This window comes from Dermacentor variabilis, chromosome 9 (genome assembly GCF_050947875.1).
Source record: "Dermacentor variabilis isolate Ectoservices chromosome 9, ASM5094787v1, whole genome shotgun sequence".
Lineage (NCBI taxonomy): Eukaryota > Metazoa > Arthropoda > Arachnida > Ixodida > Ixodidae > Dermacentor > Dermacentor variabilis.
The window spans coordinates 92,093,467-92,118,723 of record NC_134576.1 but is presented as its reverse complement, the minus strand read 5'-3'; the positions used below and the strand labels follow the sequence as shown (position 1 = coordinate 92,118,723).

General features: G+C 48.0%; 1 protein-coding gene across 5 annotated transcripts in view; it reads right to left on the bottom strand.

The window, feature by feature from the left end:
• The window catches only part of LOC142557132 (uncharacterized), a 37,595-nt gene extending 16,884 nt beyond the window's left edge, over nucleotides 1-20,711 (bottom strand). For 4 of the 5 annotated variants that reach the window (XM_075668774.1, XM_075668776.1, XM_075668773.1 and 1 more), the window contains exons 1-4: nucleotides 20,257-20,711; nucleotides 18,823-18,956; nucleotides 14,645-14,937; nucleotides 13,836-13,915 (exon numbers count right to left, since the gene is read on the bottom strand). In XM_075668774.1, coding sequence (XP_075524889.1) covers nucleotides 13,836-13,915; nucleotides 14,645-14,937; nucleotides 18,823-18,956; nucleotides 20,257-20,511 — 762 coding nt within the window. In that variant the 5' untranslated portion in view covers nucleotides 20,512-20,711. The remainder of the gene's footprint in view (nucleotides 1-13,835; nucleotides 13,916-14,644; nucleotides 14,938-18,822; nucleotides 18,957-20,256) is intronic. The other variant, XM_075668775.1, reaches the window with a different exon arrangement.
• Between the last annotated feature and the right edge of the window lie 4,546 nt (nucleotides 20,712-25,257).

Here is a 25,257-nt window from a genome sequence, read left to right as displayed (position 1 = left end):
AAAGTTATAGCATGTATTTCGCAACTCAGAACTGTTAACGCACATTAATTTAATAACCCCTTCAGTAGCAGTTTATGATAGATGTCAAGGAATGTGTCGAAGTTACGTAATTTTATTCCAAGGTGTTGCGTAAAGATAGTCAAGGTCGCCCTGCAATGATTTCTGGATTTCCTCATTAATCCTCATATTTACAGTCTTAATAAATTCCGTCTAACTGTACAGTCAGCCATGTCGTGTATATCTATAAAATAATTGGAAGGCCAGCTTATAGCAAAGGCACCATGTAGCTAACCATTCGATGCAGGCATTAGAAGGAAACAAAAAAACCCGTTCCTTCTTTGGCCTGACTAAAGGCGCACTGCGAATATCTTACGGTACAATCAAGTTGTCGTGTGTAGCAACGCTTAGGACACCGACGTGTTATGGAGTCACATTACGTAAATCCAGGTCTAGCTGACCCACAAACCATTACTTTCTCGCAACTAACTGGCTGAAATGGGGAAGACAAGTTGCGTACAATAATGTGCACACTGTTACTCATTGCGAATAAAAATCACCAGTAACAGCAGTGTCTCATAATGCCACACCAAGTTAAATATGCCACATGAAACGTATGCTTTCACTTACTACGTTATTAATGTAAACATAGTCCTGGGAGCTTTATCCACAGCTTGCCGACACTGGTAAAGCAGGCAGTGCCTTGTGTATGCGCACAACAACGTAATATATTTAAGATTTTGCACTGTTCTTTCTAACTGGCGTGTAGACAACCCCTGACTGAAACTTCAATCATGCAACGGCACTTGGCCCACGTTGGAAGTGAGAGCGAATGCTAGGATTACCAGCTCATCAACACGTCAGATGACATATGTTCTTACAATTTTCAATAGAACTAAAGAACAGTCTCATAACAGATCATACCATTTGAATTTGGGATACAAGTGCCGTGTCGGTCTCGATAGGTACGCCCTGGAAGCTGTGCTTGCGTGTACTTGAAGAAAAGAGCGCTACGACGATGTGGACTAAAAGAGGAACATGTACGACGGACAAGGCGCTTGCCCGTCGTGCATGTTTCTCTTTTAGTCCGCGTCTTCGTAGCGCTCTTTTCTTCAAGTATGCAAAACCAACTCGCCCACATCAAGCTTCTGCTTGCGTGTACTCTGCTTGAATAACAAAAAAAGCTAGTTACACCACATTCGCGTCTTCAGAAATCTATTAAGGCGAAACCTTTTAGAGCCTCATGGTGAAGCTTATGTCAGCAGACCTGACCGCCGTAGTGCCCGCCGAAGCGTCATCATGCCATATGAAGACAGATTAAGGACAGATTAAAGAATGAAAATTATTGATAGTGACACTTAGCGAATGGTAACCTTATAATACAGACTGGTAGAGGTTAATAATGACTAGTAATGACTAATAATGACTACTAATGACTACTAAGTGACCATAATATCTAACGACGGCTTGTAATGACCACAATTCATTGCAACTGACTAAAAATGCTTACTAGTAAGCAATGATGACTAATAATGACTGAAATGACTTATAATGACTACTAATGACTACGAAAGGACCAATATGGCTAACGGCGAATGGTAACAACTACAATTGATCAGGAATGACTAAAAATGCTTAGTAATGACCAGTAATGTGTAATAATGACTGAATTTTTTATATGGGGCTGTGACGTAGTCAAGCTTTTCTGACAAACAGCTTTTTGTCCGAGTCCTTCTTTCTGCATATTTGACAAAATGAAAATAAACTTCATTGAAATGACTTGTAATGGCTACTGATGACTACGATATGACCAACATGTCTAACGACGGCTTGTAATGACCACAATTTATTACAAATGACTAAAAATGCTTAGTAGTGCGCAGTAATGACTAATAATGACTGAAATTACTTGTGATGACTAGTAATGACTACGAAATGACCAATATGTCTAACTACAACTTGTAATAACTACAATTAATTAGATATGACTAAAATGCTCAGTGATGACTAATGATGACAGAAATTACTTGTAATGACTACTAATGATTATAATATGACCAACATGTCTAACAAAGCCTGTGATGACCACAACTGATTACAAATGACTGAAGATGCTTAGTAGTGAGCAGTAATGACTAAAAGAAGGAAGAGAAAGAGAAGAGGCAAAGAGAAAGAGGCGAATTATAAGAGGAGGAAGAGTAGGCTTTCGCCGTTCACGTCTTAAGAGAGATCTTAAAAAACCCTGTAATCTCTTTTTTTTTCAATATTAAAGCATCAGGGAACTTTTCTTGTAAATTTTACCTGCTCTGCGATGTATACCAAAACGTGTTACACTGTAGTGATTTCTAGCACCGTGTGACCCCCATGAATGTTGACCACCTGGTGTTTTTAACGTGCTTCTGGGTCTCTGCAAGAGAACACGGGCGATAGAGCCGACTTGGACAGAAGCGAGCCTGTTCGTGTCCTGTGAACAACCACCGTGGCTGGTAATCTTTATCGCTAAATTGGAATAGTAGGTGGCGGTGTTTGCCTCATTTGTCCGGACATCTAGCTGCGTGTTCAATCCTCAGCGAAATTCCAGAACGTTTAAAAGAAGCTAACGTTGCGTTTGGCAATTATTATCAATGGTTTCTCCAATAATATTTATTGGCCTTTCCAGCTGCACCTTGTGGTCTGCGTCAGTGCAAAGCAACGGATCCGCCGTTCTCACGGTGGGTCTCTGTAGGTGTTCGCTTGGTTGCTGCAAAGTGGCCTTCCCCGCCTTCGTGTCAGTAGAACCTCGGTGATCGTCTTGTCGAGCACAGCGGGGAGGACCCAGGCCACATACGTGATTGGCTGGAAGCCATACGGGATCGGTTTAAGCAGTATTCTTGCGTTGGCTCCTTTGATTAAATCGCTTGAAGCGGTATTCTTGCGTTGGCTGCTTGGATTAAATCACTAGGCTGGTAATCCTTTGGATATCTATAAACGTTGACCGTCCTGTTCCTGTTTATTGGCTTTGCATTGCAAGCAACACAACTATTAATATAATCCTCGATGTCCGTGTCACAGTTCACATCCTTGCAGCGTTTTACGAAGCGCCCATGTGTTCCACAGCTATAAGATTTCAATACATGGTGTTTTAGAAAATACAAAGTGTTTTTAAATCGCCTATGGCAAATAGCATATTTCCAGCGGGTAATACAAAATGCGCAGAGGCGCACATTCGCGAGTAACGAAAAGTCATAATGGACAAATTACGTATTATATTGCGGTGGATGGATGGATGGATGGATGGAAAAACTTTATTTTCGTCAGAACGCATGTGCGGACGATTCCGTGCTAGATGGCCATCAGCTCATGGCTGACGGCGACCTGGGTGGCCCACTCCACGGCCCTGGTCTGGACGACCGGGTCTGAGCTGGCCAACACGGCCTCCCACTGCTCGAGAGAAGGATCACGCATAATATCCGCCGGTGGCGGCGCTATGCTACAGCTCCATAATATGTGGTCATAGGTGGCCACTTCCTGGCACCATTTGCATTCCGGCTGAACGTCCGGGTAGATTTTGTTTAACACGTATGGGCTATAGAAAGATCTCGTCTGCAATCTTCGCCAGACGCTTTCCTGCGCCTTCACCAATTGCTTGTCCGGTGGAGGGTAAATTCTCCGCTCAAGTTTGTAATGGTTAGTAATGTCGTGAAAGGACACCAGCCCATCTCTCGTGGACCTCCCGGGAACGTCCGGCTCACCTGCTCGGCTGACGAAACCTCGAGCATTCATGTGAGCCGCCTCGTTCCCAGGGTTCCCAGAGTGGGCCGGTACCCAGACAATTTCCACCTCCGTAGTCCCTCGCCCCGTGGCCCGATTTAGTAATCCTGCCGCTGTGGCAGAGATTCTGCCCCTCGCCAAATTTCGGATGGCTGTTTTAGAGTCGCTGAAAATCAGGTCAGCTTCAGTATTACCTATAGCTAGCGCTATCGCCGCCTCCTCTGCAGTTTCTGAGGAGCGGGTTTTGACTGATCCAGAGGTGACTAAGCGTCCCCGGCCGTCCACCACCGCAACTGCAAATGCGTCCTTGTTCTTATACTCGGCGACATCTACGTAGACTGCCCCGTTGTACTTCCCGTACTTAGCATGTAAAGCTCTGGCTCTTGCCCTCCTACGGTTCTCGTGATGTATCGGATGCATATTTTTAGGTAAAGGTTTTATGTACAAGCCCTTGTGCATTTCTCGCTTCACCTGAATTTTCATGTCCCCAGCTGGAGGATCAACTCCAATGCCGATCCCTTCCAATATATCCCTCCCTACTTTCGTTTTGGAAAGTCTACTGAGTTGCATCGCCAAGTGTGCCTCCCGCAGTTCTTCCAAGGTGTTATGCACCCCTAATCCCAGCAGCCTTTCGGTAGAAGTATTGTTAGGCAACCCAAGGGCCGCCTTATACGCCTGTCTAATCATAGCCTCCACCTTGCCTTTCTCCGTCGCGTCCATCTTCATATAAGGCGTCGCATACACTATTCTACTGAGCACAAACGCCTGTACCAGCTTACACAAGTCCTTTTCCTTGACGCCTTGTTTACGATTGGCGATTCTCCTGATAAGTCTCACGGTAGCATTGACAGTATTTTTGAGTCTTTCCAAGGCCTCCCTATTCTTCCTGTTAGTCTGCAGATACAGCCCCAGGATCCTGATCGTTTGGACCTCAGCGACCGGTGCACCCCCCACTTTCACCTTCAGCGGTGGTGGCGGCACATAGTGCCTCGCATGTATCCCTCTTGGTTTATGCCTAAGCACAAAAAGCTCGGACTTGGGATGAGAGCACGAGAGTCCTGCCTCCCCCGCTAGCTCCTCCACAATATCCACTGCCTGTTGTAAAGTTTCCTCCAATTGTGCGTCGCTTCCCCTTGTTACCCACAGAGTAATGTCATCCGCATAAAATGTATGTTTAAGTCCCGATATCATTGCCAGCCTGGGCGGTATCTTGATCAAGGCGAGATTAAACAAGAACGGCGATAAAACCGACCCTTGTGGTGTCCCCCTGCCCCCCAACGGGAAAGGATCCGATTTAAATTCTCCGACTACAATCTCCGCAGTCCTATCCTCCAGAAATGATCTGATGTATCGGAAGGTTCTACCCCCCGGTCCTATGTCCGATAGGTTCCTTAATATTGCCTCATGGGTGACATTGTCAAAGGCCTTTGTAAGGTCGAGCCCCAAGATAGCCTTGGTGCCCGTGCCGTACCCAGGATCAACCACGTCCTTTTTGAGCTGTATCATGACGTCCTGCGTTGATAAATTAGCCCTAAAGCCAATCATCGTTTTAGGTATCAACTCCTTGTCCTCCACATAACCCTGAAGCCTGTTGAGGACCACATGCTCCGTCAATTTGGCCAAGCAGGACGTCAGCGAAATGGGTCGAAGATTCTCAATACAGATCTTCTTCCCTGGTTTAGGAATAAATGTAATCCTAGCATGCTTCCACTCTGCGGGGATCTCCCCGGCCGCCCAATATTTGTTCATCAAGTCCGTGAGCGCCCCCACTGACTTGAAATCCAGGTTCCTCAGCATTTTATTAGTGACCCCGTCCGGACCCGCTGCCGACGTAGTACGAAGCTGCCCCATTGCAAACTCCACCTCCGCCACCGTAAAGTCCGCATCTAATTCGAGGTTTTCCTCTCCCGAGTAATCCGGCAAGAAACCGCCCGCCTCGCCGTTTATGTAACGACTTCGGAGTTCTTGAATGAACTCCCCAGTCGTGCCTTGATACTGATGAACTAACCTAGCCATTTGACCCTTCTGCGCCGATTTGGTTGCCGCCGGATCTAAAAGGTGCCTCAACAACTGCCATGTTTTTTTGCATCCGAATTGCCCATTCATCCTGTCACAAATCTGCCCCCATTGTTTGCACTGCAAGTCCAACGTGTAGGTTTCGATTTCTCGTTCTAGCTTGGCCACCTTCCTACGGAGGACCCCATTATGCTTTTGTTTCTTCCACCTCCGAAGCAGACTCGCATGCGCTTCCCACATGTGTAACAGTCGAGAGTCCGCCGTAAAACCTTCCTCCACCGTCGGAACCTCTTCTGTGGTACCCTTCACGTCCTGCTTGAGCGCCTCAACCCAGGCTCCCAAGTCCTCGATTTCCCCGCTCACTGTGTCTTTCCTGACTTTCCGAAATCTGTCCCAATCCGTCACTCTAGTTCCTTTTACCCTGTCTTTGTGCTTAGCAGCACGAAATACCGTGGAAAGGATATAATGATCACTGCCCAGTGGCTGTCCCGTGTTTACCCACTTTGCATCCCTAATACCTTTAACAAATGTGAGGTCCGGAGATGTGTCTGTGCTAACGCTGTTGCCTATCCTCGTATAATCGAGCGGGTTATTCAAGGTTGTCCATTGTAGGTCCTGAGCTACCCGCCAAAGCCTATTTCCCTTTGGAGTGGCTCGGATGTAGCCCCACTCCGGATGAGGCGCGTTGAAATCTCCAACCACGATGAGTTGAGCCCTAGCCGCTAGCCGTTGCGTCTTTATCAATAGGTCTGGCAAGCCCAGCCCTTTATCTTTAGGAGAAGAATATACATTAAGTACAAAGAGACTCTTATCGTCCTTTCTTTTGGGCAGAACCTCTAGCAGGACGTAGTCCTCTCTGCTGCTATCTATGGTATGCTGAATCGCCGTGGCGTTGCGATGGACTAGAACGGCCGTGAAGACGCTCGATACACCCCCCCGATCAATCTCTGGCGGTGTAAATGCCTTAAATCCCGGTAATTTCACCCAGCCACTAGCCTCTTGCAAAGCTATAATGTCAGGCTTACTGTCCAGATTTTGTATGTGCAATTGCAGGTTCCCCCGCTTGCGACGGAAGCCCCTGCAGTTCCACTGCCAAACCTCAATTTGCTGGCGAGGGGCCATGATTAGGCACTAGGTTCACTAACATCGGCGCTTGGCCGACTACGGGAGGCAATCTAGCCTGTAGCGTGGCATTGAGCTGTTGAAACATGCCCATAACCTGTGTTTGGAAAGCCCGCATATCATTGGTGAAGGCGTCAAGACGCTCCTCAATCTTGTCTAGTCTGGCTTCGATCCTGTCGACCCGAGCTTCCAACCTACCCTGTCTTTCCTCCTGTTTTCCTATTCTGTCCGCAAGGGCAGACATTTCCCCCCTAAGACTAGTGACTTTAACGACTGGCTGCGGCGTGTCCGCCGTTGAAGTTTCTGCCACTCTTTTTGCATTAGATCCATCATCCGCCGATGGCGGCCTCTTAAGCTTCCCCCGATTCTCCACCTCCATAGCTGTGCTCTCGCTCTCGCGAGAAGCAGTCGCCTGTGCCGCTTTCAGTGGGGCCTGGACCACCGGCGTCTGTACCCTTTGTCCTTTGTCGCTTTTAAGCGCGCGTTCCATCTCTGCTATCCTGACTTCCATCTTTTTAATCGTCTCAGCCTGCTGCTGCACCTGCCTTTGTAGCTCCTTCTCTCGAGCAGTCTCACTCTGGGAGGCCACGTAGGGCCAGCTCACCTTTTTTCTCGTGGCACTGGGACTTCTTCCATGACTGGAACCCTGTTCTCCTTTGCCACGCTCGGGTCCGGGCAGTGGTGGGCAGGAAGTGGACCGGTCCCTGCTCTTGTTATCGTCTCTCGCACCGCTGGATGACCGCTTCCTGGGCCTCGAGCGCCGCTCCTCCTTGTCAGTTTGGCCGTTGTCCTCACTGGCCTGCTGCAGGCCCGTCGGCTGCTTACGGGCTAGACGAAACTTGCAGTTCCGGCTCCCCGTGTTGTGCGCCCCATGGCACACGATGCAGTCCGGAGTGCAGGTCAGCGGCTCTCCTTCCGGTGGCGCAGGATGATCCTTTCCGCAACGGCGACACAGATTAGTCTTCGGACGATAACAAACGTCCGCCCGATGTCCCACTCGTCTGCAGTTATAGCAGGTCTCGACTAACTCTCTGTACGGAATCACCGCGTACAAACAGTTCCAGTAAATAACCTGCCAGGGAACATGCTTCCCCCCGAACGTTATCTGAATCGCCTTCGACTTTCCCAAAGGTCTGGCATCCAAAATTTCTATGCCGTCATTCCTCTTCAAGAATCCCGCCCGAACTTCTGCCAGTGGGCATCCGTTGTACGCGTTGTAAATGACTCCGCGCACAGAGTTCTCCGGCGCCGCCACGTACGCCGAAATCTCAAGGTCATGACCGCTCAGCTTGAGCGTCTTTACATTCGCATATGCCCCACAGCGATGCATACACGGCGTGCTCACCGTCATCGTGTTATTTGTCTCGTTGACCCGCACCAGGTCTTCCTCCGCCGCAGTCGCATTCGTCAGCTCCGCTGCCGCTCTCAAGGCATATCCGAGTTCCCTCGACGTCACCATACTCAAGTCCCAATTCTTGGGTCGGCACACAACCTTGAAGTCCTTGGCTGGCATCTTCAGAAACGGTCCCCGTTTCTTCCACACCGGCGCTTTCCCGCGCTTGACTTGTTCTGCTCCGTGCGTCTGGCGCCCGTCGCTGCCCGCCTGCTTCTCGCTAGGCCTACTCTCGGGATTGTTCCCGTATACAGATTTCTTGAATCTATCTTGAGCCCGCAAAACCCAGGCCCATTCTCCCGCCTCGAACTCTTCGGGCGTTATAGTCTCTCCCTCAACGGAGTACTCCATTGTCTTCAGCCTCACAGAGGCCCACAACCACAAGTCACCGTCCCGGAGCCCGGTGCCGTCGGCGGCGGCTCGGCCTAATGATGAGGCCTAACTTTGCCGCGCGGTGGTTGAGCACGAAAAGCGTGGAAAAACCCCTAAAAAGGGGGCAAACTTGCCGAAATTAGGTGTCCGCAGGGAGAGGGCAACTTCCTGTGGACAATCCCACAAAAAGCAAGTCCACAGCACAGGGAGTTCCACCGAAAAACGGTCTCAAAGCGGGAGCCCATGCGAAGCACGTCCGCAATCTTCGACTTCGTCGTCTTCCCCCATTATATTGCGGTACATATTGTAATTTACGAACTGCAGCCGGCGACTTCGCAAAGGGTATTGGCTTGCAATGATTTTTCATTGTGGCACCAGTTTTTAACACATTCATCACCAAAGTGCGCGGCGAAACACATGGGCGTTCCAGTTACTTTTGTGCTAGGGTGCATAAAACAACGGTTTAAGAAAAGCAAGTGGTACTATAGTGTTTCTTTACCGCAAGTTTCACGGTGCGCATTTCGATACCCCTGCGGATCGTACGATTTCTTACAAGTGAACATGCCTGCAATCGTCGAGCCCACTACGGTCCCGTTCTCATGACACAGGATGTAGGCGTCGTCGGGATACACTGTCGGCATGTTTGCTTTTGCCTCATCTCGTTGGCATGATGAACGCTATGAATACCAACTCATCAGTACATCAGACGACATATGTTCTTACAATTTTCAAAAGTACTAAAAAGAAAAGTCGCATAACAGATCATAAGATTTTAATTTGTGATGCAAGTGCCGTCTCGGTCTTGATAGGTACGCTCTGGAAGCTGTGCTTGCATTTATTGTGCTTGAATAGCAAAAAAATACTAGTTACACCACATTCGTGCCTTCATAAGTCAATGAAGCCGTCCTTCAGCAAAGCGCCGGAAGTACCGGCGTGGTCGTAATCTGGAAACATGTATACATGTCTGAATAAACGAAGCCAAACTAAACTCACCAGCCTAGTTACTATGCTTTAGCTTAGTCGATTATGCATTCCGATTTCTCGTGCAAGTCATGTCCACCGCTGAGAGTAATCCAGTAAAAATTACTATAATTATGCTAGACAATGTTTAAAAAGTGAGTGATATAAAAAAACGCTCCCTATAGACACGTAGTCATACTGTTCAACATAGATACTCGTAACAGAGAGACACGGATCGACAGACGAGACCAGGTATGTCACTAGATAAACCGATAATATATAATTAGGTACATCACGCAAAGATATCGCTAGTAACAAAAATTTTGCCCAATCCAGCAACTTCAATGTAGTGACCGTGTGCCCAGTTGCTGCCAGTGCCACTCTGGCCGACCACGACAGTTGTCTGGGCGGAAATGCTGTCCACGTGGTCCCGATAACAATGCGTCCGCACTGCCAGGCTCCACGTCAACAAGAATGGCCTGGTACACGTATTTTCCTCCAGGAGGTTCGGAAGCTTCGTCGATGCGCACGCTGAGGTCTCTAAATTGCAGGCCCGAGCCTTCTTGAAACGTTCGAGCAACGTCTATGCCTTGCTCATCGGAGATGACTTCCCGCAGTTCCACTCCAGCTTGGACGTCCGAGAACGGACGACGCGCTGAGGTTAGCAGTCGACGGCGAACCGTCGGCTGTGATATGACGGCAGGCACCAGCCCTGCAGATGTCAGACGTGCCAGACGAGATGATATAGCTGCACTTTCTACGGCGGTCGCATTTGCCCGTATGCCTCAGGGCGTGAATGGGCCGGTGTGTGCCGTAAATTAGCAAAGAGTAAATAATAAGCACGATTACAAGACAACACAATAACAAAATTATACCTCCACGTAGCCCGTCATTGCAGCAGTCCTTCAGCAGAACGCCGGCGGTACCGGCGGTACCGGCGGTACGCCGCCGTATCGGGTCACATGTAGGCCGGTACCACCGGTACCGGTCTACATGTGACCTACATGTGGCCGATGTGTCGTCACGGAGTGCTCGACACCTGTAACTTCTGCCTGGTCTATCCTCTTTACGAAGGTCGCCAAGAAGAGGGTACGAGTGCAGTATCGGCAAGCCGTAGCTTACGAATTTTTGGAAGAAATAGCATTGATATGTATACACGGAGCCATATCGCTATGCCTCTGGACAATGAGACAATGACAAGTTTTGCCCACGCGAAACCTCCCGTTTGCCTAAACATGAATAAAGATAACCGAGTCGTTCTTTTGTTGATCATTTAGAATATCAGTGGTATCTCATAGAACATAAGTCTACATGAGGGGCCGTGGTGCCGTTGTGTCGCACATAGCGATATCCATGCCTCAAGAGTTGATGGCACCGATAGTATTTAGCCGTAAACAGATAACGTGGCCGCGCATTTTCGTCCACTCTTGAAAATAATGCGCAAGCCAATGTTCACGGAGATGAAAGACGTTTTCGGTAGGATTTACACGAGAGAACACAATTACAGAGCACGTATCGCCAGCCTTCAGGAACGTCAGATATATTAGGCAAGAGTGCTCTGATTCCGCGCATTTTGAATGCAACACAAAATACGCTGTTCTCGTGGCAATGCAAAGCATGTTGCAGCGTGCTTAAAGTAATCTTTAAAGCAGCAGGTCTGCAGTAGCGTGGAGCCGGACGTTAATATGAGTCAAACTTACAGAATCGGCAAGAAGTAAATGCAATGTCAGGTGTTTTAACACGATGCCTCGTGCTAACGTTGCTAGGTGTCATCAATTATTGCAAGTATAGACCCCTGCAAATTTTGTTTACAGCAATGCTACTTTCAGACAGAGCTGAAAATAAGCAAGGACTTCAAAGCCCGTGCTCGCTTTTCATTATTGGCATTAAAAATTGCCGCTGTGCATTTTTGCACCAGTGCGCTTAAGATGGAAGTTTGGTTAAATGTGTTAAATGGAGAGATCTTTCTTTTTTGGCACCTACTGCGCGAATTTTATAAAGTTTGCTCCACTTAAAATAGGCGACAATTTAGTAACTGTAGGGTGTAGAGGATGGAGGGGCGGGGGAGGCAGGAGTTAATTTACTGCTATCTTATAAACCAAATCTTACAGTTTGGAAACATAAAAACAATGAACTCGTGTATAGAATTTGCAGATATAACTCGGCACAAAATGGGATATATCAGAATTCTGTAAACTGTGCCTGGTAATATATTTAAAGTGGGACAAAGTTGATGCGTCACACAGCGCTTTTAAATCAGATACTAAGATGCAAGAAGTTTTGCAATACCCTCGTAAAAGCTGTAAAAATTTCACACGAGCTTTTTATTCCTAAACCACACTTGTATACTTGATATACGCACTGACTAATGCATTCTATAGAATTGCACGCAATATCTCTCTCTGGCACAAAGTTCCAGGTTTGTAAACATCTTGGTTGTATTATACTGAAACATGAATTTCGGAAATTCTTTTGTAAAAAAAACCAGTTCCTAAATATAACTTCATCTTCAACCAGTTGCTAGAGTTGAACTTTCTCTATGAAATGCAATAGTAAAACGATTTCAGCGGTTGTTCCGTAAGAGACATCGGAGTTGGCCCAAAGCTAAAGCTTCCGTTTAATACTCCGTTTTTATTAAAATGGGCTTGTTGGTTGCTGAAGAAGGCAGGCAGAAATAAGAGGACGACATTGACCTGACGGTGCGAACTACCGTAGTGTTAATACCTGCCTCTTGTTTTAGTCGGCCTGCGCTAGAATGCTTTTCAAGTACGTTCCCAACGCGCCCAGCCCACCGCTGTATACTTCAGCGGTCCAATCACGTGTCAAATGTGCATGCCGGCATAATAGCTGGTAATAAAAATTAACAAATATACCGATGCATTCTATCTTTTTCACGCATCATAGGAACTACTGAATACCAGTACAAAAGTAACTCCTGTGCACCAAGTTTGTTCTAGGAAAAAGAAACTACAAACTTCTGAATGCCTACCTCCGTCATGTATTAGGTTTTGTTCTTTCTCTCGTTTTAACAGACGATCACGAAGTTAGGTTTGGCCAGGTGGCGTTGCGTGAATAAGTTTCTTCAACGCTAATTAGTATATGGCGCTACGGTGATGTCGTAAGTTGATTATGTCTTAGTATAACCTTATCACGTTAAAAATTAAATTCATACCTTACGTGTTAAAACACGATCTGCTTTTAACACGCCTCTAACTAAGTGCCACTAGCGTTCTTGCGTTTTGCCACCGTTGAAATGCGGCCGCTGCTGCCAGTCGACCCGTAACGGCGCCACACCGTAGTCGCTGGGCTATACCGCGGAGGGATTTCTTATGGCAGCAGGTTTTTATGGGGGTCTCCTTATGCTTTTAAGGATTAAATGCGGCCGCATGATGATTCACGTTAAGTAGACACTTCCGTATATTTAATATGCACTGCATGTCTGATAGCCGATATAGTTACTATAGCGTAAATAGCTAACATTCAGGGCTCCCGCTTGGAATAAGCAAACGTTGAGACAAGAACCTCACAAGAAATCTCAATTTCAGATTGTTTCAGTGCCGCCATCTTTCAAGTGATGCGAGCTCGCAGTTAACAACAGAACGTGAGAGACTTCAATTCCATTCATTTCTAATCGTCGAAGTAATCATGTAAATATTTATTTACATTGTGAAGTAAAATTGATCAATAAGTGCATGCAAGTCTAGACCACTGTCACCACGGACGACCAGGACCCGGGATGGGGTAAGAAAAAATCTACGAATCAAGAACCTAAACAACAGAAAAAAAAAACCAACTGCTCGAAGCTGCCCAGCTTTGTCTCATGTTGTTTGTACACCCTGCTTACCACTATTTATCGAAGTATTTGTATTAATTACGCCAGGCTAGGTTGTAAAGCGCCCTTTCAGAATAATTATGCGTGCTGAAAATTCAGTTATATTTGCTTTCCTCTCAGAGAGATAGCCTAACTAATGGGTCTAAAGTAGTATTTCGCTGTGACCCTCCAGGTCGACTCCGTGGCACGGGCTTTCTACTCATGAACATAAGGTCGCAGGTTTGAGTCCCCTCGCTAGCTCTGCTTTGGGTGCACGTTGGGCAAACCCAGGTAGGCACTATCACGTCCTTGATAACCTAACGCAGTTTCAACACCGTTTTTTTTTTCTTTCTCTCTGACCTTTAAGTATGGCAACAGCCTGCTCTCGAAATATGGTGATCCACATGAGATTACCTTATATGGCGCGTGTCTTCGCACTCGGTCTTTCCTGCTCTGGAAGCCACAACGGAGCTGGCAGCTGCCACCGTGTCCTCCTGCAAAAGCGTAGGCCCGAACAAAGTGAGCCAACTTCACAGCATGGCTGCCCTAGAATAAATTAGCTATTTTATGCTAACGCCATTGTTTCTAGTTTTTGGCGCCGACCGTACACTCGAACACAGCAGCAGGGAGCGCGATCAGCGCTCGGTTTGCACTCGCTTATTCCCGACCATAAGGCCAAGCATTCAAAATTAATCTGGAGGAGGTCACTATGCGGACTGGCTGAGCGAAGCTGCTCTTGTCCGACATTGCGACGCTCAAGTGGTTGATCGATCAGCGCGTCAGTAACTGATTTATCCATCAGTTGTTCAATCAATAAATAACTTAATAAATCAATCAAATGCTCCAAGCGGCGAATTTATTATTAATTTCTCGATATTACGCTTCGTTTGCAGCTATGTCCGCGACACTCTTCTTTTGAAATCGTATCACCATGGGTGATTTCAGCGAGGAAGGGAAAAAGGGTATTTAGGACAACAGTATGTACGTTATCTACGTATCGAGCATAAATGACCATCGTGCTGACAAGAAAGAATCCATAATATTCACACAATGAACTGGAAAACAGCATTACCAACTTGAAAAAAGCGAAACGTATACAATCGAACACACAACTTTACGGAGCGAGAGTAGTCACAATAATAAAACGCGTTGCGCTAGCTGGATATCGTGTCGTGTAATCTCTGAAACTTGAGCGCACAAATTTGCAAGCAATCAACCAGTACCGGTGCCTGCGAAGTCAACGAGCTCGCCGTGGCAGCGGCGTCCTCCGATATTCGCGTGCGTGTGGAAGTCGTCGGGTCTGTGTGCCGCCTCCGCGTCGTCAAGCCGCCGACGTTGCGTAACAGTGGTCCGCAGGGCACCTCGCAGCCTGTGGATTCCGAGGTCTGCCACATGGTGCCGGTTGTCTCGGGCCACGACGACAACGACGACGATGACTGTGACGACGACAACGACGACGACGACGACGACGACGACGACGACGACAACGGGCCCGCCTTCCAGCCCTGGGCTGTCCCTGCACCGGAGGAAACAATTATGATGGTGGTTCTGTGTAACGGTGAGGCGAACGCATGTAGTAAAAGAAGATCCGTGGTTTTACGTACCAAAAACACAATCTACGAGGCGCGCCGTAGTGGGGACTCCAAATCAACTTTCACCATTTTGGGTTTGTTAACGTGCAGCCATTGAATGCTATACTGGCGTGTTTAGCATTTCGCTCTCGTTGAAATGCAGCCGCCGCAGCCGGGATTTGATCCTGCACCTTGGGGCTTAGCAGCGAAACACCAAAGCGGCGGGTTTAGGGTACTTCACGCATTTTCCGGGGCCCAGCTGTCTATTGATCTTCGTATATAACTGTTTTCCACAAACCTGGTCTCTAGATAGTCCATGGCCGAATGGGCAATGCATCGAGCTCCTGTGCAGTGGCAGCAGGGTTAGAAAGCAACCATCGAGCCGACTTCGATCACTAGGTATGTGGCATTGTGTACTGATGTGCCGCTCTTCAACGAGCCTCTATGAGGCTGATATAGGTCACTGGGGATGTGGCTCTCAATGTGCTGCATACGTATGTATCGCTCTTCAACTGATTGCTTTCACGCTTACTTGGACTACTGCGTATACGTGCCACTCGGTCTGTGCTATTCTTCATGAGCATCTCTGATACCAAGTTGGACTACTGGGTTTCTGCCACTCTGCAGTGAACATCTTTAATGCCAACTTCGGAAACTACCCAATCACCAATGAGAATGCGCCACTCTACAATGACAAAAAAAAATCCTTTCAATTTACCTGGTGCTCGCCTATGGGTGGTGCAGCGTGTTCAATGGGAAGCAGCGTGCACAAGCTGAAGTGCAGCAGGCTGCATTTCTACCAGCCGATTTCCGCCGGACGAATGCACCATTCGAAAAGCTTTGAAATCTATCCCATGCTGGGCAGAATCGAAGCCACTTCACAGATGTTCCGCAGGAGCAGCAGCCTGATGCTTTAGCAAGCTGTGCCGCAAATGCACTAGGTTTTGTGCCGCTTTTCTATGATCGCCTTTCTCGCCAACGCTTGAGCGAGCTGCGCCACGAGTGCACCAAGTGTGTGGCTCGCTTCAATAACCCTCTCGCCAATTCGGCTGACGGAGTGATGCGCCACTGGGTATGGGCCAGAGATGGAACAATTCTCATCATTCGCACTAACCGGCGCGCCACTGTCTCTCGCGTCTCGCAGGCTGGGCGTGGACTTCTCGGCAACACCACTGCTTGGCTCAGCGTGTCTAGAAAAAAAGCCCGAGAGAGGAGCCCGGCAGCCGCATAATGCATCTCGGAGGTGACGCGCACGCTTTGCGACAGCGCCGCTAGGAGGAGGAGGAAGCAGGAATAGACAGGAAGACAGGGAGGTTAGCCAGTTATCAGACCGGCTGGCTACCCTGTAGGCGCCGCTACATGGCGCATTGTGTTCACAGGAAAGCTCGACGGAGAAGTTCCTCTAGAATAGCAGCTTGGGCTTGGTTTTCCATCCTGGTGTTAACAGCGCAAAACGTTGTTGAAAGTCAGCGCTTGTGGTGTCTTCTCGTCTCGTGTCTCGTCTACGTTTTGCGCTGTTACCACGAGAGAAATTCCGCTGCAGCACACGCCTCATACATAAGGTGCTTCGGCAGCGGCAATACATTCTGTCGCTATGTTGCTTCAACGCCAAGCGCCTTACCGTCGTCAATCTTATGGGTCCTGCCGATAATTTTTTCGTCTTTCGGTTCGGTCATACCACGGGATCGTTTGCTAAAACCACAGCTACGGAAAACGTGTTGGGTTCTTATCACTTATGTCTTTAGAAGCGTACTGCGCATGGGCCTTAATTTGATGTAGTTGTGTAGAGGAAAGCCATTGCCCGATCGCGCATGCGCAGTACGCATGCGCGCCCGAATGCTTCCGCTGCCGTGTGACGCATGATGCAATCGGGCGTAAAAATATAGCCTCTCGCTCGGCATTCTGGGTGTCCTTACTCCACTGTAAGTTAGTTGATTCGAGGAGTGGTCGCGTTTAGGAAGAATTCGTCATACTCAAACCAGTGCTCATCAGGATTTGTAAGGTCTACAAACGTACAGTTTTTTCCAGGAATTCCCGCTTGCTCGGCTGTGGCCCCTTGCATTCAACACGCAGTGTCTATAAATGGCGTGGAGAGACTCGGATAGGGAAATACATGAGGATAGCCAACCCCATTGACGAAGGCGGGACGTGTCCGTCTGTATAGGGAGCGCAAGCGCCGGAACCCTAACCGCATACGAGTGCGGCGGGTTCAAGTGGTGCGCCAGTCTGGGACACCATCAGTAGGGGGTCATTTTCCTACCCCACGCCCAAGCACCTTCTGCAATACAAACGGGCTCGCTACAAGTAGGCAGCGAGCACAACTGCAAAATCGGATCGGCAGACGCTCACTATCTGTTACATAAATCGTGTATGTAAGCGTTACATAACGTGAATAAATACCTTTTGCATTTGGTTACGTGATTTTCACGCCATATATAGTGACCGTACTTCCTCTGGAGCACGCGCAAGACTTTTCACGTATCCCACTACAGCTGCGTCCCTGATGCAGGCTATCCAATTTTATTCTGTCACTCACCTCTGCGGTGGTTGTAACGAACCACCTCTCCTGGCGGCGCGATCGCCCCGCTTCCCCTGGCTCTTGTGACAGCAGCAAGTGTCACGTGGTTCAGGGAAGGCAGGGCGCGCGGCGTCACGTTGCTTTTGCTGGCCACGGAATTCGCGCCCTCCATGTTTCCATCCTTGACGGTTGCCGCGTCGTTCCAGACACGGCCAGGCGAGACACTCACGAAGACCACAACCACCGTGACTGCGACCTTGACCAGATCGATGGCAGCGACCGCCAGGTGGCACAGCCGGGCATAGCTGACGTTCCCGAATCGAGGGTCGAGTTAAAATATTATTATACTATATAATTTTGTAATAGAAGCCAGGTCTGCAAACGCTATCAAGAAGGAGGAAGAATCTTGCAAGGCAATATTACGTCTTTGTCCCGGCAGTAGCGGAAGCTACAAGTATGGGTTTTTAAGAAAGGATAAACGCGTATGAGTTCGCATTGTCAATTCGACTATAATGCTGGACGGAGGACATTTTCGCTTTCATACAACTTTGGTTACAGAAGAACGCTTGAGGGCGTACAGGCTGAATCATTGTGCAAGAATACACGGTATTTGGTTGAACAACCATCAAAGTCCTCAAATGTCGCTCATGAGTTATGCCATGGTGAATGTGTTTGGATCGCGGAAGTCAAGCAGCATGGGACTCACGTCAATGCTTAGCATTAAGGCCTTTCACATACACAACGCTAATTTGACTCAATTTCACTGCTTCTACTCTATCTTGTCAGAAACTTATCGAATGCGGTTTGTGGTACGACTGTCATACGAACAAACTCCTGCAACCAGATTTCAGCTGTGTGCAGCAGAATCAGATAGTTGCTACAGAAATGTTTTCTACAGTAACGATCTGTTCACATGGCAGGCACAGTTGCTCGTGATATTCTACGAACGACTAGTGCATGCGTACAACCGCATCCAATGAATTTTCAGGGGATTCAATGAGGTTTCGCTAGCAGGTTTTTCAGAAGTACAAGCAGCCATATTTCCACCACGTCGTTCGAAGGATCTGGTAATTCTGACGCATGTGCTTCTGCGGCAGAGACAGTTGCGTCAGGTGTATTCAATTCTTGAGACGGCGCATTGGAAAGATGGCTAATTGAACTGTGCGAACCTTTTGCAAAAGTTGTTTCTAGCTTGTCAGATGCCTTGGTTCGGCCAATTTGTTAGCATGCAGGCTTCGACACGCTTGCTCTGCGCTTAACACCGAGCAGTCACACGAGGCCACAACATGGCTCTGTACTCGCACCTACTTACCCTTTGCTTTTCACGAAATCCGCCTCGTGGCGTGCAATGGCAGGATCTTGCGGCGACTCGGGTCGAGGGTCCTGATAGGTCCACATATAAGCCTGCGCGTCCATACGGGATACTTCCATCGGCTTTCTGGCTCGCTTTAAAGGTACAAGCAACATAGCGATAATTTTAGCCACCATGCGCCGTCAACAAGCTTATCTCCAGTGAACTTATTAAGCCATTTTGCGTGTAATTTTGGTGTCCACAGTTAGGAACTCTAAGCAACTAAGGCGCGCAGTCGCAGAAACTCATACGCATCATTTAAGTTCAACACGCGTTACTTCGTTTCGTTGCCGCTTCGGTTAGCCGTCCCGACGGAGAAAAGCTGCGTCGATAGCCCCGTCTAGATAAAGCAGCAAAGTGTTAACCTGAACGTTTCTAACCAAACTACTACAGTCCATATGTCTGAACTTTTTTTTTTACTTCCGGTTCCCATGTATTTAAACAGAACTCCAGCGACAATGCTCCCTCACTACATTCAGCGGGCTGCACATGGCCACCATAATGGCGCTGCTGGAAAGCAATCAGGCATACATTTTACTGCACAAGCCTTTTTTCGACAAACTTGGAGCATTAATACCAATTTTGAACAGCGAGTCGAATGAAGCAGTACGCTAAAGTGGGCATCCATCGCACATGATATCTCGCTGGGAGGCCTGGTTTCATCAAGCTGTTTCGTCAATGTTTGTCAGGGAAGGACTCTCGTCAGGACAACAGTGCTTTCCTTGGCAACGTCATTCACTTTCTCCTACATGGAGAAAGTACAGTTTCGTACAAGTATTACTAGTGACAATTCTTGCCCTAGTGTCTGCGGAAGCCGCAATTGTTATGGCTCAGCCAGTAAGGTAATCACGGGCATTATAACCGATGGGCCTAAACTTCGACTTCTTTTATTCAAACGGCACCACTACACTGCAAGCTGATCATTTTCTACGAAATATTGTGCTATAAATGCAACCATTTATCAATCATTATACATGCACATATGCACTAATTGCCTAGCAACGTTTAAGAAACTTATTTATTGTAACTTTAGGCAGATGGAAAAGTAATGAACAACGACACATTAGCGTTTCAAGTCACAAGCGCGGTGATTAGACAAATACAAGTAGTAACCGTCACTGTCATGATAAAGGAACGATTGCAGCACCAAAGATCCCTCTGGTTATGATTGTAGATTCCCACACTCACAATGGTGATGGAGAAAAATTGGCGCAGGGTGTAGTGTGAGCCAGGTACAAGAGAAATTTTTCTCGAAACCTTTAGTTGGCGATATCTACTTTCTCCCACTATCAGGTCTGTACAACTGTAGACGCTGGGCTGCAAATAGGGTTAACTAGGGTAGCACATACCGTAAATCATGTACCCTACCGTACGTAAAGGGAACCCAGCACGTACCGGCGATGGCGCTCCGCAATCTGTCGACACCGCGATGCAAGCGACGCGGCCGTAAGGCGTTCCAGGAGCCCAGGCTGGCACCCGCTCCTGCAGCATGATGAAGTATGGTGCCGGCGGTCGCTGCGCGGGAGCTCGAGCTTTGGGCGAACGATGCACGGAGTCCGTCTGGTTCCCGCTGGACGAATCCGAGTAGTGCGCCATGTCGAACAGGCCCACAGAGAGGTCCGTAAACTGGCCCACTGTGATGGCGGACATCCTGACACCGTGGTCGCTGCTGGACAAGGGGGAGCGGGCTCGCGAACTTGAAAGAGCTTAGCTTGGCTGACTCGGAATGCAGAGTCGATTGCATGCGACGAGACGAACGAATCGGCTCCGAGGACAAATTTCCAGGCTACGTGTCCGCAGGTCTCGAGCGCTGGCTCGCGCGGCACGTGTAACGCGAGGTAAGCGCGTTCCCCCCGTTCCTGAATGCCGATGGCAGTGCCGATGGCCGATGGCAGCCTCTTCTTCTTAACCGCGACAGATGATTTACTGCTTTGTGGATATTCTGAAGAGGACGATGAAGTACTTAACCGTCGTGGCATGCGGGTATTAGTTTTTATTCCTGATTTAATCCATCGTTTTCTTCTGATTGCTTTTTTTTCCTCTCACAAAACCTTTACTTTTTTCATTTCTAACATCCAAATTGTAAATTTTCTTGTTTTTCCGGCTCAGCTTACCCACCCGATTCATGACCGATCCCCCACTGTTGTATGCCCCACAACAACTCAGGTAGACGACAACGTCAGCGAAGTTCGTTAGCGCTAATCTGACTACACTGTGGTTACATGGTGATGAAAAAAATGAATAGTATTATTCATTCCAGTCAGCTAGACAGTGGACACCAGGCAAGAAAGAACTACAAGAAAATATGTTGGTGACATCTAGGACCCCGAAACAAGTACAGAGATCACGCAGTGGCAGCATGCAGGCGCATAGCAGCATGCGGTGTCAAAGTAGTGACGATTCAGTCATCATGAACACAGGATACAATGAGAAACATCGGAGCATAAAACATATCAAAGCGTACCGAAGAGAAAATATTAACTGTAAACAAATGGATCTTGCAAAACAGCATTACCTGGATACATTTTATTACTCAAATCGAAGAAAACAATGCTACAAATAGTGCTGCCTCCTCTACTCTTGTTTTCTAGTAAACATCCCATTCATGGTGCTGTTTCATTTGAGTTAACTGATATACCAGCCAGTGCAATTCAACACGCTACTACATATTTATTATAACGACGTATGTATTGTGTCGCTCATTGCGGATGACGAAACCGTTGCTTAGCATGGAGAGAACTATTGTGCTTCGGGTGCAGTAGCCCTGAATACACCGGACTTTTAGAGCAATTTCGGTGCAGGATGTGGCAGAAATTCTTGAAATTTCACAATACCCCCGTTAGCAAAATAACCACACGAGCAATCATCAGCACATGTTTCGTAGCATTGTATCAACAGTACACTGCCAGGAGGTTGCATAATAAACGTTTTGCAAACTTTGCGCCCCTGATTGATGCGCATTGACAGAGAGACATGGCTACCGCGTGCGCGCTATCACCGAGATCGCGGTCAGATTTTGTTCCGTCATTCATGTTTCCAAAATTCTTTAGGCCCACAGAACTAAAACACCAATCGACGCCAAGAAAAATTAGAACTTGTGTTTATTTCCGGCCGTCGAGATCTTTTTCGCTACAAAACAAATGTTAACTGCGCAAATTTAACTAGCGTAGTGTCTAGCCAATTAGTTTGCTTAACTGGGGTCATTTGAATACTTGCATTAGGCTACCAAAAACGCGACTATATGATTTGCATTAAGTTTTATGCGTTTATATAAAGGTTAAGGGATAAAAACCTCAAGGCAGCAAAATTCGTATGTTGGGCTTTGCGGGTTGAAAGGCAGGAGTAGAATTATGGTAAAATGTTGCAAACATTCAGGGCGTATTTTTGGGTCTATGTGGAGCGAAGTTATCTTGAACACGCAGTAATTAAACGCTATATACAGATAATGCGAAATCACTTTATTCTCATTATCTGCAACGTGTATTCTAGTGCAATGTTTACGGGCTGCATAGGTCATAATTTTATTGACAGGCAACCTTTATGTTTATCTTATTTTCTTGTAGCGCAAGCCGAACAAGGACAACAGAAAGGCACATCTGGGACGTACAGCGCTGCGTGTGTCAGATATGCCTTTCTGTTGTCCTTGTTCGGCTTGCGCTACAACAAAATAAGCTATGCCGTGCCAACAAACCACTATAGCTATCCTCATCGACTTTTGCAATGCCCTGTTCACAAGCTGTGCCGAGATGCAACCACCACTTGAGGTGCTCGCACAGAGCGAGACGTCGGTGATGTTTAATACTTGTCGGGTGAAAAGTGATGTATATTGGCTTATTTCCAGACACTGACGACACCCATACTTTACACCATGCCCCTTACGTTACAGCTCAGATGGGCAAGTATATTTAAGGTTTCCACACTCCCGGTGTCATAGTGAGACATTCACAAGTCCTACTGTGGCACATAGTGCACCTTTTGGAAGAAGACTAGATGGAGGACATTTTCTGTGTAAGCTTTATGAGCGCATATATATATATATATATATATATATATATATATATATATATATATATATATATATATATATTGCCACACCCTAGTAACGCTGGCAGCGGCTGTGAAAACGACCAGTAAACGACCATTCGCTAGGAACTGACTGCCATGCCTTCCCCACTGCAGGGTACACGTACGCCCTATGCCTGCTGATCCTGACGCCAGTACTTCGAAGACGGCGGAAATCCATCGAAGCAACCGTCGCATCCAAGGTCTTCCAGCGCAATATTCCCTGGCAAGCTCTGGGAAGATGTCAACAACAACCGCAAGCCAAACCTAGAGGATCCCAAGTGCTGCTGTACGATGCACTGTCAACGCACCTCGCGCGCCTGACCCGTTCCACGGCGACGCCTTTGAGGACGTCGAGGACTGGTTAGACCATTTCGACCGGGTTGCCCCATTTAATGACCGGGACGATCGCCGTTAGTTGAAGAACGTTTGCTTTTCCATTTTAGACGTGACAAGAGTGTGGTACAAGAACCAGTAATCTTCATTTACCAGATGGCTGGAGTTTTACCGACTGCTTCACAACGTCTTCAGCACCCCCTAAAGGAAAAAAGAGAGCTGAACAGGCACTATCTCCGAAGTTCCAAATGCCGAACGAAACTGTCGCCATGTTCGTCGAAGACGTGACGTGGTTGTTCTGTAGGGCCAATCCACTAATGCCAAAAGACAAGGTGCGTCTGTTAATGCGAGGCGCGAAAGAACAGCTTTTTGCGGGCCTCGTGCGCAATGTTCCTACAAGTCTCAGTTCGTCCGTGAAGCAACAGACATGGAACGCATGCTTCGGCAGCGGCTCTTACATTATGAACGCCATACCACTATGGCTGCTGCATGCTCACTTGTCCCTGCAAATGATGACGCGGAGTCCCTTACCGAACAAATAGGGCAGGTTGTTCGAGAAGTACGCCAGAAGTATTTTGCATCGGCTCTGGTACCTCCGAGTCCCGCGGCTTTTACGGACATCATTCGGGAGGAAATCACGCCGGTGGTCCATCCCTCGTCGCGAACACGAACCGAATCTCCCACGTTCTCTTAGGTGGGTGCTCCTCGTGTTTCTACGTCGTCGACGGCCCGTTTCTCGCAGCCACCTGTTGGGATTCCTCAACGCTTCCCTAGTCAATCCACTGCACGACTCTGCTAATAGTCTTTCATCCTGGTCCATAGTATGGCGCGCTCCTGACAACAGTCCGTCGTGCTACCACTGTGGGGAAGCTGGACACTTGTATTGTTACTGTCAGTACTGACGGATTCGTCTGCGGGGACACCACTCGGAAGGTCGTTGCCCATGCTATAGCGAACGCCCGCACGAAATCGAGGAATACTTGGAAAGTAACCATCGTCCTCCTGCCTCGCAGGGAAGGCAACCGCAGTCACCACCACCTCGTCGGCACGCGTCACCAAACCGCGCTAGACTCGCCTGCCTTTGATTCCGCTAGAGTCAATGGCGGAAGCCCGCGCCAGCGAAACTGAAAACGGCGACCTCCGGTGGTGAGGCCATTGTCATGCGAGCCGTCCCAGTATACTCGGCCGACACCAACCCCTCGCGACGTACCGCTGACGCCTTCCTTCGAAACCGCCAAACGAACTTCCGCTGCGATTACCGTTTCCATCATTTGTTATCCGGTAAGTGCACTTGTCGATACGGGAGCTGATTACTCGGTTATGAGTACCTTACTGGCCACTCAGCTACGCAAGGTGCTGACAGCGTGGGACGGCCCGCATCTGATCACGGCTGGAGGACACCTCGTGTCCTCCAGCCGTGGACTCGACCAGTCACATTAGCGTCGATCCACGGCTGGAACAACCCGAAAAGGAGAGGCTCCTCAGTCTACTATCATAATTTAGCGACGGTTTCGCCCCATGTAAAGGTCAAGCAGACTCCTCTAACCATTGGACGATGTACCGCCAGACTTGCAACTTCTACGTCGACCTTAGTGGCATCTTTCCTTGTGCTGCCCAAGTTTTGTCAGCTGATAATATTGCATGGCATGTATTTTATTCAGTAGTGTGGTACGATCATTAATGTGCGTGACTTGTTCGTGACCTTTTTCTATGTTTCTTCGGATTTGAATGCGGAGGATGAACATCATCGCGCGGCTTTACGCGTGGTCGATGACTGCGTAACGTTACCGCCTCGAAGTACCATCTTCGTCCTCGTTGTGTGCCCACTAGACCAACTAGATATAGGTAGTGCCGAAGATAACCTCACAATTTTGCTGGATGGAGAATTCAGCGTCGCACAAGGTCTCGTAGAGCTCGAAAATAAGCAAACCACGATCCTAGTTACTAACTTCAGTAGTGAATACCAGCACTTTGCCAGGAAAACCACCATGGCCTGCA